This window comes from Malaya genurostris, chromosome 1, assembly GCF_030247185.1.
Source record: "Malaya genurostris strain Urasoe2022 chromosome 1, Malgen_1.1, whole genome shotgun sequence".
In the NCBI taxonomy this organism is placed as follows: Eukaryota; Metazoa; Arthropoda; class Insecta; order Diptera; family Culicidae; genus Malaya; species Malaya genurostris.
In genome coordinates, this window is record NC_080570.1 from 146718227 (window position 1) to 146735429 (window position 17203).

Sequence of the window (17203 nt, forward strand, 5' to 3'; positions counted from 1 at the left end):
TGTTTCGCCCCTTTAAGTGATAGTATAAAATTTTAGAACACACTACCCTATCACTCCGGAACCGGAAGTCGGATCCAGATGAAATTCAGAAGTTTTGTAAGTGATCATAAGACCTTTTATTTGAATCAAAGTTTGTCAAAATCGATTACGCCATCTCGTTTCTCAACTACAAGTCAGCTCGAAACAAAATTCAAGAATTTTGTATGGGACTATAAGACCAATCATTTGAATGTAAGTTTGTAAAAATCGATTAAGCCATCTGCGAGAAAAGTTAGTCCAAAAAAATCGTTACATACACACACATACATTTTTCGTATTCGACGAATTGAGTCGAGTGGTATACAGTGGCGTCTTGTCCTCATGTGTACCTCGTGCACTGCACAACCGGTCAAAATGAAGAAAATGACTGTATCTCCAGCCGCATTCTATTATTTTCGAGATTGTTTATTTATTCGATAAAAGCAGGTTGGATGGTACCAATATAAAATAATGAGCGAGTTTGTCCATAGCACAATGTGCTCAAACGACCTTTTGATGTCGCATTGCCATGACCATTACGAGGCACTCTAAACTCGAGCACTTCGTGTTTTGCACCAAATTGCGTGTGTTTACACACATCTCAAATACATCCAACCAGTGTCGGTGATTGCCGATAATTTGACACAAGCTGCTCGATATTTATCTATATTGTATACAATCCGGTAGAAGATTTTTCTTCGTTCCACTTCATACTCTGAGTATTTCACGCCTTTAAAAAAATTACAGTCTGATAATGATCGTTGATGTGTGGAATTTCCCAAGAAAGAATCGACAATTGTCGCAGAAAATCGACAATTATCGCAGAAAATCGAATCGATGACTCAACTTGATGATTCTCATACTAGGTTGCAATATTTCAAAACCCTTGTATGGAGCATTCACATACATTTTCATAGACACAACTTATGCAAAGGCTATATGCACATAGTTAGAATAAGCAGCAATAGTAAAATGATTCTGTCGCACTTATCCACTTACCGTATAGAATCGGATCGTGAAACGAGAATAAGCAACCCTTTTTTTTGCTTCAAAGAGATTCCCACAGCAGCGAGCTAACCTTTGATTCTTAGACAGGTCATCGAGAGAAATGCGTTCTCGCACTGGTGTCTATTCTATGTTAAATAAACCATGCCGCTTTTTTGATGCTGCGATGATATCCGTCTCTCTTTGATGGCACTGATTGAAACGTGTGAAGAGTTGCTAGTGAGCGTTCTATGATACGATAAACGTCACCCTTGCATCCAACTCAATATTTCAAGTATCTCTTGTCGCTGTGTTAGTGTCTTTTCCATGCACATGAGTTACTGTACAGATTCAACAAAAGAACGAATTACTCAGCTCAGCTCTGAAATTTGTTGTTGTCTCTGTCATGAGAGCTTGTATGCACACCAGAGGCCAGTGCGGTAAAATTTCATTTTCAATCGAATAATATCAGTTGGAAATGAAATTTATGACCACTGACCGTCAGCATATCGATACAAATTCATTTGACATTTGCTGCCATTTTCAAGTGAAGCTCCCAGAATTCATCGTCAGTTGAATAATCGTACCTAGTCATTTGAAGTTTTGTTTGCTCAGTTTCAAGTGCCAAGTAGTCTAGCTGCTTCATTGTCTTCACTGTGGGTAGTGAACAAGTTCGTATTAATAGAATTATAAACAAAGTTAAGTATTAAAAATGAAAACTGAAGGGGGAAACTATTAATTTATGTGTATTCTGTTATTGATATTTCAGCTATCTGGTTTGTCTTTCATCTATTACCTCGAACCAATTCGAATGTTTACATGAACCTCATTTGAAGGTCGCTCTCACAGCGAACGTTGTGTGTGTGTCAGAGTGTGAAGCTTACTGCAGTAGAGAGATCGTCAGTTCACATTCAGTTTCAATGGAATTTAATGAAGTTTTACTGCATTGGGAGAGGTTTATGTTCATGGTAGTTGAAAACAAATTGCTGTCTGAGTTACAACGTCGAATCGGTTTTATTGATGAAGTTATTGACAGATTTGCTCGACGTACAAAAAAACAAAAAAAAAATTCCATTCAAAAGTATATCGTTATTTCGTTATATTGAAAAACACGAGCGGATATTCATTCCTCAATCTTCAGTTTTCACTTACAGCGAGCTGTTACATCTTATATCATACCACATAAGCAGGGCACAGCCCGTAAATTATGTCACGAAACGCCACTGTCGTGCCGATCGTAAACTGTTTCTAAAAAAGCCGAACGTAGCTGTTTCTGAAAAAGTTAAGAGATGAAAGATGAAAGTTATCAGCACACTATGGGACCATAGGGCCTTTAATTTGATTCTTATTTGAAGCAAATAGGTCTCTGATCAAATCGAGTGCACTGTTTCTTCTATGGTTCATCCTAATTTAAATCGGTTGAGCCATTTTGGCGATAAATAGTGCGCTTCTGAAGCTAATTCAAGAGCAACTTTTAGGCCTTTAATCAATGGGGTCATTATTCAAGATCATAAGGTTGATACTTTCGGTTGCGGAGATACAATCGTATAGATTTATCCGCTTCTTTTCGATAATGAATTAACTTCACTTATGTCATTGTATCTCCGGAACTAAGCCATTTGATCTTCTAATTTGATCAATGGCCCAATAGTAGCTTCCAAACAAGCATAAGTTAATTGAAATCGATTCAGCCATCTTCGAGAAAATTGAGCGTGAAGAAAACAACGTGTTTCTTTGGTAACGTCACTTTTACCATCAGCTAGTTTTCTTGCCGTCACTTTTTTTCAGTTAATACTAACCTTTAAAAGACATCTGCTAAAATTTCATGATATTCTATTCATTAGTTTGTAAGTTATTGTGCTAAGAGTGACGCTACTTTTGTTATTTCCAGAACAATGGATAAAAAACAATTTCGTGTTTTTTTTTATTTTACACTGCTTCTTGATGGGAAAAAATACTGTTGAAGCGAAGTAATGGCTTGAAAAATGTTATGAAGACTCTGCTCCATCACAAAAAACAGTTGATTGGATTGTTGGCTTCAAACGTGGTCGTAGAAACACCGATGATGCAGAACGCAGTGGACGTCCAAATGAGACTGTAACACCAGAAAACATAAAAAAATCCACAAAATGGTAAACATATCAAAAGAACGTGTTGGCTTTATATTGCATGAGAATTTGACTATGAGAAAGCTCTGTTCAAAGTGGGTGCCGCGTTTGTTCACTTTTGATCAAAAACGAGAACGTATTGATGATTCTGAGCGATGTTTGCTCATGTTTAAACCTAACAAACCGGAATTTATGAGTCGATATGTGACAATGGATGAAACATGGATTCATCACTTCACTCCGGAATCAAAACGATCGTAATCTGAGTGGACAGCAACTGATGAACTTCTTCCTCGTCGGTATTTTGGGGTGTGATCTTGAGAAAGGAAATACCATTAACAGAAAATATTAAGGAGTGTATCGAAAAGTAGTTAGCAACATTGATTATTGAATAAAAAAGCGTAAAAATCATATTTTGACATCAGTCTTCGATATATTGTAGAAAAATTACATTTTTTATGCATTTCACTGATTATATTGAAGAAAATCCTAGTTGGACTTGACATTCTTCATTAAATTCCGAAAGTGCCGCTTGACAATTGCCCAATACCTTTCAATTGGCCGAAGATCCGGGCAGTTCGGTGGGTTGATGTCCTTTTCCATGAATTGTACATTATTTTTTGACAACCACTGTAGAACGAAGTTGGCGTAGTGGGCTGAAGCCAAAGTCGGCCAGAAGAGAGGAGGAGCGTTATGCTTTCTGTACAGTGGCAGCATTCTCTTCTTCAAACATTCTTCCTCGTACACCTTGGCCTTAATTGTGCCCTTTGTGAAGAGAAATCGACGACCGCAAACCACAGGTACAAATTGCTTGTCAGACCAACACCTTCTGCCCAAACTTTTCCATCGCCACCGTGGTGTCAGCGTCGTCCAGGTTCTGGTACACCGATTTCGTATAATATTGCGGTCCGAACAGGCGCTCGAGAGTCTTCCTTGGCGTAGGCTTCGTCGTCGATCAGGATGCATCCGTCTTTATTCTGTAGAATCCGTTTATACAGTTTTCGCCCTCTTCTTTTGACCTGAACTTGCTGTACCAGGGACTTTTTCAGCACCTTCTGTTTCTTGTACGTTTTCAGGGAGTTCTGAACTTTGATCCGTTGAATCATCCCTATGCTGGTGTTTAACTGTTTGGCCAAATCCCGCGTCGACGCTGATGGGTTTTTCCTGATGTACTCAACCACTTTTAAGTCCCGGCCGGGCTGGCTGGGACCCGATTTCCTACCGGATCGGGGCAAATCCTTAATGGAAAGGGTCTTACCGAACTTCTCGATAATATTTTTGACACTGGTGTGATGCACTTTCACCCGTTTTGCAATTTCGTTGTACGTGACACCACTTTCTGAGCACCAAGTGTGCAGAATTTTTTTCGCGTTTCCGGATCAATTCGGTTCATCATTGAAACGATGAACCGTACCGAAATTAATCGATTGCGCAGCTGTTATTGGCATGTAAACAAACATGTCACCGCAAAACACGCTGCAAAAAATTAAGCCATTTCAGAAAAATAACTGTTTGAATGTTGCTAACTACTTATCGATACTGAGTTACATGAACTGAACTTCCAACTGCTCCCACATCCACCGTATTCGCCAGAGTTGGCTCCCAGCGACTACTGGCTGTTCGCAGATCGAAAAAAAATGCTCACCGGTAAGAAATTTCGCACGAATGAATATGTTATCGCTGAAATTGGGCCTGTTTTGAGGTAAAAGATAAATCGTTCTACAAAAGTGGTTTCATAAGGTTAGAGCGGTGCTGGAATGATTGCGTTGCTCTTGATGGGGATTACTTAATGATGAATAATGTTAATTTTGAACCAAAAAAATCGCGTTCTCTTTGTTAGGCCCGGGACCTTTCAGCCCATGTGTTACTTTTCTATAGATAGACAAAAAAACGCCTAAAAAGAGCCATACGTGTACTCAAATCTGGTCAGTCGTCACCCGTTTATGATTGAACCATCAGGAGGGATTGTGTGAATCGGTTAAATATTCTCAAGGTTGCCGTAAATTTGAGTTGAACCGCTTAAGTGACAGTGGTAGTTCAATTCGAACTGCTAATGCACCAATGAATTGTAGACAAAACGTGATTAAAATGAATATACGAGAGAAGAGAAAGAGAGAGGAACCTGTCAATTTAGCGCATCAGCATAATCTATTCGGTGAATTTACAAAATGACTCTGGTGAACTCTGGTGAATCGACAGAATGACTCACTCAGCTAACTTCCAAGTGCCAAGTGTCATTGTCATTTGGATACATCTTGAAATGAGTAATTTAATTTGTGACATATTAAGACTTCGCTAAATCTCATCATATGTTTATTTGCGGCGGAGAAAATATAATTTAATTTGGAATTTTTTTTTCAATTCATACACTTGTTACTCCTTCAGGCTCGACAGAAAACTTTTGGGATGTGACCTACCATTCTGGTGAAAAAAGTTCCTATACAATCCCTCATAATCCGATTTGTAGTGGCCGCAATTTCGTCTAGCCTTGTTGGCACTGCTACAATTCACTGTGGTTCAAAACGTCGTTCCTGATTTTTTTTTGTTTATTACCAGATATTTCATTTTTTTCTGTTGAGTTTACAGTATTATGAAAAGATCCTGGAAATTCCTGTGTATGTCGAAGCTACAATATAAAATTTTCTCTATTTTCCCCATTGTGCCTCGTAATACTCAGTTGAAAAATTTAAGCCGATCCTGAACCTGAACCATGAATAATGGGCCCAATCTAGAGCACACACAAACTTTTCCTCTCGTCATTTGCCAATGAAAAAGTTGATTTGAAAATTCAACCCAACACTAAGCCACTAACTGGTAGTGACAGGCTGAGAAAATGTTTTTTTCTTCGCGGAAAACTGTTGTGCCGTTTTGAATGAATTGAAAACCATGGCACGTTTGCGGGGAAATCGAAAATCATTTCCTATCTGTACTTGAGCCCGGATGTAGTTTTCAAAATAGAATTCAAATCCGTGGAAACATTCTGGCGAAAACCCGGCAATCAACATGATCCTTGGCAAGATTTCAATGCGATTGAACTGAAAAAAAATCTGGACTCAAACGACAAAGCAGGCCAAATAAAATGAAGAAACGCTGTTTGAGCCAAAAGCAAGCAATAAAATCACCACCCACAACTACGACTAATCGCATTACATCGGATGTCGGGCATCCCCATCGACCTTTTTCCATTCCAATCGAAATCCTAAACATTCTCTGGTGATATGGGCCATATGTATTTATATTTGTCCCCAACCGACACAATCAACGGGGATAAACCCGAAGAGCAGTATCCGATCATAATTGTTTTCAAATTGAATTATGCTGGGGGTTGACAAGTGCTTGAAGGTTTTGTGTCAAGATATCGTGGGTGCACTAAAGGGGATCAGACTGAAGTGGATTTCCTTGTTTTATAATATTAAACGATTTATCGTAGTAAGCCTTGTTTTATAATATTAAACGATTTATCGTAGTAAGCCTTGGGTTATAATTCAACGTAAACATTTCATAAGGTTACAAGAGCAAATGACAAGTTCTCTTTGTTTTATTTCTCTTCTGTTAATAACTTTTACTATTACTTTCCGACCCGTTGTGTAGAATGACACCTAAAATATCCATCCTTTCAAATACCAGTAGATACAGGGTGACCCATGTTAACATTGTCAAATCGTCAAACGTCTAACAACAGCTGACCACGACATTTGGAGAAGTTGCTTAGGTTATTCGCTATCGTTGTGGTGAATATCTGTCCTAAAATGACAGACTGTCGAATAATTAAAAACTGTCAAAAATAAAACTCGTGCTTGACGAGGACGCGACGCGAGGATTTAAAATTTTCAACGCGAGGATTTAAGATTCTTCTGTCAATGTGTTGTGGCGTTGTGTCGACTTATTTCGAAACGAACAAACAAACGAAATGAAAGGTTCCGTAGATGATATGAACTTTTGTCACGAACTGCAAGAAGAATTTCCGGATTATTGAACAGAGTCAGTTAAGCTTGCAAAATGTTTTCCTGAAACAGTTTAATTTAACATTGTGTTAACTGCATTGATCCCTGCATGCTGCATCAATACCGACACCGGCCACATCCGAATACAGAATCCTCTACATTTCCACATACATCACAGGAAGAGGTTGTTTGTTAGTAAATTTTCGAATAATATTATCATGTGTTTTTGCTCTGGGCAGCCGGCTACCGAGAATACGTTGCAATTTTATCGCGTTTTGTATTAATATGTGCTTCCTACTAGAAAACGGAATTTCTTCCGAAACTCGTAAGACTCCGGACAGCCGACTGTCGGGAGGTTCGCTATCAATTCATGCATTTAATTAATCGTGTTCTGTTTTTTTTTTCAACAGACAGCCGTAATACTGACAAGATATCACTCGATCATCATCAATGGAACAACAACGCCTTACGTGAAATGAAGTAAGGAGTGTATCGAAAAACAAGCTATCCACATACATTTGTGTTGTACGCATGTATTTGTGATGGTTTTTCATGTTCAAATCACAGCATGCTGTGCGTTTGGCTGTCAGCTTTCGTTTGTTTACTTATTTGTGTGGTTGAAAATCAGCGTTTTCAAAATTTCGCGTTTTGAAAAGGAAGTGAAAATTGAGGTTCTGGACACACGGCTAAGTGAGAAGGGTATTTCTATGCGAAAGTTGGCGAAGCGGTTTGGAATTCATCATTACAGTGTTGAAACCATCATTAATAAGTTTGGGGAATACTATTCTTTGGATGAGCTACCAGGAAGAGGCAGAAAACCCGGTTCTTCCAACCCGAAACTGGACCAGAAAGTGGTATCTCTAATCATGACGAACAATTTGTCCAAAAAAGCAGGAACGAGTGTCGGAATGAGCCAGCGTATCAAGAGGCGAAATCACCTGAAGACCTACAAGAAGCAGACTCGAAACAAAATGTAGAACAGAAGAAGCGAGCAGCTACAAGTGCCCGGAAATTGTATTTGCGTCTTTTGCAGTGTCCGGATGCATGCGTTTTGATGGACGATGATACTTATGTAAAGGAGGACTCAAAAACCCTTCCAGGTTCACAATACTTCACTGTCGTCGTTGGGGAGGATGTGAGCGATGCGGACAGGTCGATTCAAATGGAGAAATTCGGTCAAAAGGTACTGATATGGCAAGCAATATGTTCCTGTGGTTTAGAGTCAACCATTTTTTACACTACCGGAAAAATAAATGCAGAAATCTATCGATCTGAGTGTCCATGTCTCCAGAAGAGATTGCTGCCTTTACATAAGAAGCATAGTACACCACCACTGTTTTGGCTGGATTTAGGATCGGCTCACTATGCCAAAATCACTATCAATTGGCTTGCGGAAAAGGGTATACATTTCGTTGAGAAAAATATCAATCCACCAAATTGTCAACAGCTTCGACCCATCGAACGTTGTTAGGCAATCGTGAAGAGGGTCTTCAAGAAGACTGGTAAGGCAGCTGGGAACATGCAGGAGTTCAAAGAAATTTGGGCTCAAGCGTCCAAAAAAATACGATGCAACACTTGTCCGGAACTTGATGAAGAGCGTTCAATCAAAAGTTCGAAAATTCGTGAAGGAATAACTTAAATTTCATCCGGTTTTCATTATGCACAAGGTTACCTCGTATAATAAAGTACCCGCACGATTATAAACTTCACGCTCGATTTAGAAACTGAGCGTTTAAACCGAAGAAGAAAATAGTTCCATTGATCAAACGTTCCCCGAATAATTGACGGAGTTTTGTCTAGCCCGATTTTTAGTAAGGAGTAATATAATAAGACATCGTAAATTAAAAAAAAGTTAAATATCTCTAAGGAACGATCTCGCCAGTATCCTGCTTCTTCTATTCGCATTGCTAAAAACTACACAAAACAACACACCACTACTGAAAAAAATAAAAGAAAATAAACACTCGCGGAACAATTTCAAATTTTTAACACATGCCATATAAATCTGATAACACTGGCAATGTTATGTAGATGGCGCTTCAATCGGTTGACATCGCTTAATTTTGAGCGGTAAATTCGCAGTATCCGTCGCTTGAACATTTTTTAGTTTCGCGAATCGGCATTATTCAATAAATATGTTCATTCCTTCAAAAGTTTCCACTAATCAACACACACTTGCCACAGCTTTACTATCACTCAAAATAACTGTTTCGATCAATTACTTTACTATAAATTGTTTGATACTCATTGAAATGATACTTTTAGGCATCGCATCGTACTCCCAGTGATGCCAACTTTCCTCTTCACAGGTGAGGCATCTTTTCACTCCACATCTAAGTGAAATCTGCTCCACCGCCCTTGGTTTAGCATTCGGGAAGACCTGTTCTATTGAAGAATTTTACTACTACTATTTGAAAGTCGTATCCGGATGAAATTTGTTAGGGTTATATCACAGACTAAGAGACAGGGCACTCAAACTTTATTCTTTTACCATTTTAACGGTCATTTCGAATATTCATTTAGTTGGGACAGTACTCGCATATGTCATGATGGCGCCACGTTATCCTATCGAAAATATCCTTTCTGTCATATAGACTGTGTCTATTTTTTTCATTTACCAACAGAGTTGCCATTCATACAGAATTAGTTGTACTGAATTGTATTGTATACGTCCAAGCGAATTTCATGCAGGATACAGTTTTAATACATATTTCCAAAACTGTATACAGAATTGTGCCTACTTCTCATGCTCCAACGCAATACAAAATCGAACCCGTTTTGTTACAATATTTACTTGCTGCTGGTTTGCCGCCACTTAATTTCGGGTGAAAATTACCAACACAATCAAAAGTAGTCTAGATGAACAAAGTTGAGAAGAATAAATGGCTACCTTCCAACATCGCTAAAAAAGTTAAATATATTATCAAAGTAATCCAATAATTTATTGTGACGATTCATTTTCAAATATTATGATGAAATCAGGCATCCCTGCAAGCAGCTGATCGGTATTGACAAACGAGGGGGGACCAACTTGTAAAAAAACTTTTGCATAACACCAGGGGTGTACCGATAGTAAATAGTTTGCGCAGTACAATATAGGTGGAACTAAAAGGAACAAACATTACAGCTATGTATATACCACAAACCAATAATCAGTTTTACCTACCTGAAAAGTCATTTTCTGAACAACGTTGAGAAAAATAAATCGTTCCTTTCAAACATCGCTAAAAAAGTTAAATATATAAACGTAATTCCATAATTTATTGTGACGATTCTTTTTTAATATTTGTAATGGTTTATTTATCTTCACTGGTGCGAATGGTGTAACTCCAACAATTCATAAAGACTCACCAAAACCTATCTAATCATGCAATGCGCTTACTCAACTAATGCGTGACATGCTGCTTAAAACTATTAAAATCCATTCCTGTTAACTATCATTCTATTGATTCATGTACACCGGCCTCAGGTTCCTACACTTATTAATCACCGCTGTTTGTAGCACGTCGGTGTCGATCCTTTCCTACTGATGACTCTACATTCCCGTTTGTCACTTCAGATGCATTTGTTCCGAGCCGTCTCGCGCCTCCGATGCATGCGATCCTGGAGACTGTCGCGTTAATTCAGCTACGCCGTGTTTGGATCTTCGTACCGCATTGTGTGTTGAACAATTTGCTTGTTGAGCAGAGCGATCACAGCTTGGTCTCTCGGTGCACGGTTCACGCACACTGGCCTCTATAGAACGGACTAGCGCAGGTTTAACAGAAGCGGGCTAACATAAAAGGCTCTGAATTGAAGAGAAACTGAATTGAGTCTCCGTTTTCTAGAGCGAGTAGTGAATAGATTACCTGATTTGAGCCTTGTGTTTGCTTCACGTCACTATCTTGATCTGATGCACATGAAAGAAACTGTTCACTGGAAGTGTAGTGACGGACTATGATAATTGTTGCATGTAATGACGGTATGTCTCACCTGTCTTGCCACGAGGTATCACTTCGTTTTATGCCCAATGAACATCGAAATGGTTAGCATCGTGTGAGTGTTGACGCACACGTGATTTTCATTGCACCTTTGAGAATGATTCACTTATTATCTGTGAAAGGCGAGTATTCCAGTGGCTTTATCTGTTTTCATGCACCGTCTAAGTTCATGTAGCGTGTTCTTGGATTTGTTTCTCGCTTGGAATTTGTCTAACCGCACTCGACACGTTTAGTGCCTCTGTTCACCGGCACTTGATCGCGAACCGTTCGAAGGCTTTGTTTGAACCACAATGAAGTGGATATGAATACATCTCAGTTTTAATCGTGTGTAAGGTCGGGGAGTGTGCATGAGAGAGATCACTCTATTATCATCAATATGTGTCTATCGGACGATTGGATGACGATGATAAAAGGAAGTTGGAAATTTGCGTCAAGCGTTAGATGACTTTGAATCGGCACTCCGAGAATAATTTTCTATTTTTGTCGGCATAATTTCAAATGTGTAACATATTATACAAAGCTTGATGAAATCTGGCATCGCTGCAAGCAGCTGATCTTTGTTGACAAACGGGGGGAAGCCAACTAGTAAAAAAACGTGTACATAACACAAGGGGTGTACCGATAGTAAATAGTTCGCGCAGTTCAATGTAGGTGTAACTAGTGTACCACGAAAAATTTTTTTCAGGAGAATTTACTCATAGTGTCATGTCTGTTAGTCTGTGGTTTTATCAAATTGTAAGGCCTTCCATTTGAACATACGCTTGTGAAAATTGGTCGAGCAGTCTGTGAGAAAATCGAGTGTACTTTTTCATTTATTTTTTGCACAGTTTTCTCCGTAACTCTGAAACCGGAAGTCGGATCTGGATGAAATTCATTGACTGGCCATGGGACAGTAGGGGCTTTCATTTGAATCTAAGTAGAAGAGAATCGGTTAAACGGTCTCTGAGAAATTCGAGTTTTTTTTCTTATTTTTGCATATTACTCCTTGACCGGAAGTTCAATTTGGATAAAATTCAATATCAGGCTATGGGACCAGGAGACCTTTCATTTGAAAGTTTGTGAAAATGGGTTCTGTCATCTTCGAGAAAATCGAGTTCACGGCTCGGCCACCAATGGAAATTGATCTTCAATGTAAATTTCTCTTTCTGAGTAGCCTAGATAGCCGTGTAGTGTCGGTGATGGTGGTGGTGGTTCTCAACTGGCTAAAAACAACGCGCCTGTGCCGATGGTATAAGTCCACCAAACACGTAAGCCGTGTGGCATCCGGTGGTATCATTTCAATCAAGAATTGATATACCTTATGATAAAAAAAGAACCGGAATTTTCATTTTAAAATTCCAATCGGTAAACTTTTATTCTCTCAACGTTGGCAAAACTTTTATACACATTCTGTCAAATTTTGACGCATATCGTACGATTAGTTTTTGTTTGGCGTCTATACGAAGAAGTTGAAAAATTTTCGTGTGACGATTTTTCGAATGGATGAAAATTTACAAAAACATGCCAGCTACTGGTACAGCTTGCAAACTTGCGCTCAGATAACAGCATTTTTCACCAGATTTAAATCTGAAAATGTTAAAATGTCCAATTATCATTGTAGGATTCTGGTCAGAGCTCTGACTGGGCATTGCAAACTCAGCCATCACATGGCGACTTTTCAGCGTGTTGAGATTATTTTTGTGATTTGTTTAAATGCAATTGCGTACTTCATGGCATCTGATATGTAACTGTCCTGCATTGACACACTACGGGTTTTTGGTTCTCCATAGATGGTTGAATCTGTGTATGGGGAGCTAAAATTGAAGGATATTCTATCGTTTCTCACCCAGTAGGGTAAGAAGCAATAGTCAGAGCAGTTCATCGTGTGAATGGAAAGTGAATAAATCCCTGCTGTTTCTATCCTAAAACGTTTTAGCAGATTGTTTTTTATGGGGTGCCGAATTTACGTCTGTTCATAACAAATCGGCTGAAAAGTTCGTATCGTTTCTATGAGAGGGCGCCACTAGAATTAAATCCATACCATTTTCAGTTAGTACCAACCTTCAAAAGATACGTGTATAAATTTGACAGCTGTCTGATTATTAGTTTGTGAGATATTGCATTTTGAGTGAAGCTACTTTTGTTATTGTGAAAAAATGGAAAAAAAAGAAATTTCGTGTGTTGATGAAACACTACTTTTTGATGAAAAAAAGTACCGCCGATACCAAAAAAATGGCTTCATGAGTGTTATCCAGGCTCTGCGCCGGGCGAAGCAACAATTCGTAGGTGGTTTGCAAAATTTCGTACTGGTCATATGAGCACCGAAGACGATGAACGCAGTGGACGTCCAAAAGAGGCTATTACCGATGAAAACGTGAAAAAAATCCACAAAATGATTTTCAATGACCGTAAAGTGAAGTTGATCGAGATAGCTGACACCCTAAAGATATCAAAGGAACGTGTTGGACATATTATTCACGAATATTTGAATATGAGAAAGCTTTGTGCAAAATGGGTGCCGTGTGAGCTCACAATCGATCAAAAACAACAACGAATTGATGATTCTGAGCAGTGTTTGGAGCTGTTATATCGAAATAAAACCGATTTTTTTCGTCGATATATAACAATGGACGAAACATGGCTCCATCACTTCACCCCGGAGTCCAATCGACAGTCAGCTGAGTGGACTGCACGCGATGAACCGAACCCAAAGCGTGGAAAGACTCAACAATCGGCCGGTAAGGTTATGTCGTCTGTATTTTGGGATTCGCATGGTATAATTTTCATCGACTACCTTGAAAAGGGAAAAACCATCAACAGTGACTATTATATAGCGTTATTAGAGCGTTTGAAGGACGAAATTTCAAAAAAACGGCCTCATTTGAAGAAGAAAAAAGTTTTGTTTCATCAAGACAATGCACCGTGTCACAAGTCGATGAAAACCATGCTGAAATTGAACGAATTGGGTTTCGAATTGCTCCCTCATCCACCGTATTCTCCAGATTCGGCCCCCAGTGACTTTTTCCTGTTCTCAGACCTCAAGAGAATGCTCGCTGGTAAAAAATTTAGAAGCAATGAAGAGGTAATCGCTGAAACTGAGGCCTATTTTGAGGCAAAAGACAAATCGTACTACAAAAATGGTATCGAAAAGTTGGAAGATCGCTATAATCGCTGTATCGCCTCTGATGGCAATTATTTTGAATAATAAAAACGAATTTCGGCAAAAAAATGTGTGTTTCTATTAAACGATACGAACTTTTCAGCCGAACTGTTACATATTCCGAATCGTTGTGCATTCTTCCTGGAAAGCAGAATGGTGTCACTTTTGTAAAAACTTCAAATCCTCTCGGGGGGATTGGAGGCTTTATAGAAGCGCTTTGCTATTATTATTACAGGTATTACATTCCTGTAGTGGAATTTGACCTTCTGTTTCAACAGACTTCGCAGCCGATTCAGAGTGTACAGAACCAGTGCATGGCTGGTGCTACGATTCTACTGACACTAGAAATTCTTCCAGGTCGGGGCTCGAACATAAGACAACTGGTTTGTAAGACCTGCGCTCTATGCATTGAACCGCCTACCTAGGAGGCTTTATAGAATGTGCATTTTTACACCTGCAGATCGTTCAGCAACCTTTCGTGGATGCAGAACGATTTATTTCGTTTTGTTTTGTGCTGGTTTTCCACCTCACCTACTTCACATTACTCTTCAATGAATTCCCTACATAAATCCAAAACTACGTTTTAGCGACTGCCAAAAATGAAAATTTTGGAACTATATGTATAAACTCCACCGACTGCACACAGTGTACATGTAAGTTGCGCTGTATTATCTGATTTTGCCTTTAAATTGACTCGATGTTTTTACTTTATTATCGAAGAAAAGGTTTATTGGAACATTGTTTTTTCATAATTTTATCACATTCTCATTCAAAAAGTGTACTGAAAGAGTTTCATAACTACAATAAAGACAAAAGTTCTTTCACATCTTTGTAATCCAATTTCCGACACGCTGGCAATAATTCCTGCGAGACGACGGGTAAAAAATCAATGTTCTTCTGATATCACCATTCAGACATGCAATTCTTATTAGCCTGGCAAACACACAACCGTCGGTTTCAGTAGGTCACATTCATCAATGCAATACTCCCACAGGAGGTGGGGTCCGGTCTTCTGTGAACACTCGAAATACAGCCGTTCGACTGGTAGCAGAATAAGGAGGAAGGAAAATACGTGCACTTTTTTTTTATTTTGTTTCAATAGCAAAGGTCGCACTTGTTCCAGTCTGTGCCTTTTTCCGAGTAAAAATGGTTTCAATCACTTTTTCCATACCCATCGAAGAACGGATCAGTTCGTGGTGATGATGAAGCACAGTAAAAAAAAACGCTGATAAACGCGGCTTGTTTTTAAAGCCGTTGTAATTTATCTTTCAAAGGATTTTATGAAAAAAAATGATGGAAATTTCAGTCAATTTTTTTTCTGTCGTGTTCCTACTGAAAAGAGAGTTTACAGGCAAAAAACAAAAAACAGCAGGAGATCCAATTCCTGTTGGTGACTCGTGACGATGCATTCATTGCTGGGCTTCTGGTGCCGAGTATAATAGCGCGGTGATCGAGCAGAATCGATTTTCTACCACCACATACCGTTTTGGTGTGCATGAGGAGCAAAGCAGGGCTTCAACCACCAGCAGGAGTGGGATTATAGCATCACATATCGCTGCAGAAGTACGGAACTCAAGGCCGGCCTCACATTAGGAAGTTCATTTATTATCCACCTAACTTGTACACGGAAGGCAGCGACGGTTTTCGGCAACTTCTACCTAGAGATGGTCGGGTTTCGTTTTTTTTTCCAATTTTAAAAGTCCCAGAAAGTCAATTTTTCAAAAAAAAATTTCAAACTTTGACCGCCCGACTTTTCGGTTCTGAATGATGGAACTAAATTCTGAATGAATTTCGAAGATAAATTCTAAAACTAAAATGACCGAAATTTGTTTTTGTCTTTCTCATATAGAAAGGCTAGCAATCGCTGTGTAAACCGACAAGCGAGGCCCGGAGGGCCAAGTTTCATTACCATTCGAGTCTGCTCGTCGAGATTACAAAATGTATGTGACAAATAATATCACTCAATTTTCTCGGAAATTTCTTAACCGATTTTCAAAAACTAAGAAGCAAACAAAAGGTTTTAAAATTCTTCAAAAAGTCCCCGAAAAGTTGATCCAGATCCGACTTCCGGTTGTGGTATTACAGTGCGATTAGCAAAAATTTCAATTTTTTGAATATTTTTCACAAGCGATGGCGAAATAAGGTGCACATTTTTACTTTTACATTTTTAAAATTCACTGCTAAATTCTTCTAGTTGACAGATCTTGTTAGTTAGTGAATATATAAAACTACTTTAAGATTACTAGTCTCCGGTTTCCGCTTCCGAAAGCACTGATAATAGTGAATAAAATCTACAAAAACGGATTTCTCAGCAACGGTTAGGCTGATTTTCATGAATTCAAATGAAAGCTCTCATTGTCTTTTAATATACACTGAGGTCTTTTTTATGCGGTTTTTTATGCGACTTTTTTATGCGAACTTTCAGAGTTATGCGGTGCTTTTTTATGCGAAGTTTCAGAGTTATGCAGTTTTTTAATGCGAATTTTCAGAGTTATGCGGTTTTTTTATGCGAAGTTTCAGAGTTATGCAGTTTTTTTATGCGGTACGTAAATTCGCATGAAAAAAGACTTCAGTGTACTGTGCAATTTCATCCTGATCCGACTTCCGTTTCCGAAGTTATAGAGCGATGAGTGTCAACACATTTAAATCGTCATTCAAAATAACGATGCAAAACTAGTACGCGACGGCACGTGTGGCTTTGCTCCGTTCGGTTGTCACATTAAAATTTATATTTTGCAGGTCAAAAAAATAATGTAAATTTCTAATTTTTTTATTCAATTTGTATCTTGTTAGTGTTATAACAAAATCGTGATAACGATGCTTTTTTATAAAAAAGTACACTTATTGCTTTTCTCATATAGAAAGCTTATGCAATCTCTTAAAAAATTGACTAGTGAAAATTGGCCCACAGGGCTAAGTGTTCTTTATAATTTGTGTCTGTGCGTGTATGTGTGTGAGTATGTGTCAAATAATGTCACTCATAAAATAAAAAATCTCGTAGTCACATAGGTTGCTATTGAATTGCATACC

General features: G+C 38.7%; 1 protein-coding gene and 1 long non-coding RNA gene across 4 annotated transcripts in view; one reads left to right on the forward strand and one right to left on the reverse strand.

Annotated features, from left to right (window-relative positions):
- Window positions 1–17203, forward strand: part of LOC131426122 (uncharacterized) — an 86316-nt gene that overhangs the window by 1757 nt on the left and 67356 nt on the right. The window contains exon 1 of one of the 3 annotated variants that reach the window (XM_058588573.1): window positions 7488–7534. The exons of the other annotated variants lie outside the window; for them this stretch is intronic. Within the exon in view, the coding sequence (XP_058444556.1) occupies window position 7534 (1 nt within the window). The 5' untranslated portion in view covers window positions 7488–7533. Of the gene's footprint in view, window positions 1–7487; window positions 7535–17203 lie in introns of those variants that run through there. 3 annotated transcript variants of the gene reach the window in all.
- On the reverse strand, window positions 10247–16311 carry LOC131426123 (uncharacterized). Its single transcript, XR_009229057.1, has 4 exons — window positions 14705–16311; window positions 11027–11946; window positions 10903–10969; window positions 10247–10841 (listed from the first exon to the last, which is right to left on the reverse strand). It is a non-coding gene; the product is annotated as an uncharacterized LOC131426123 (long non-coding RNA).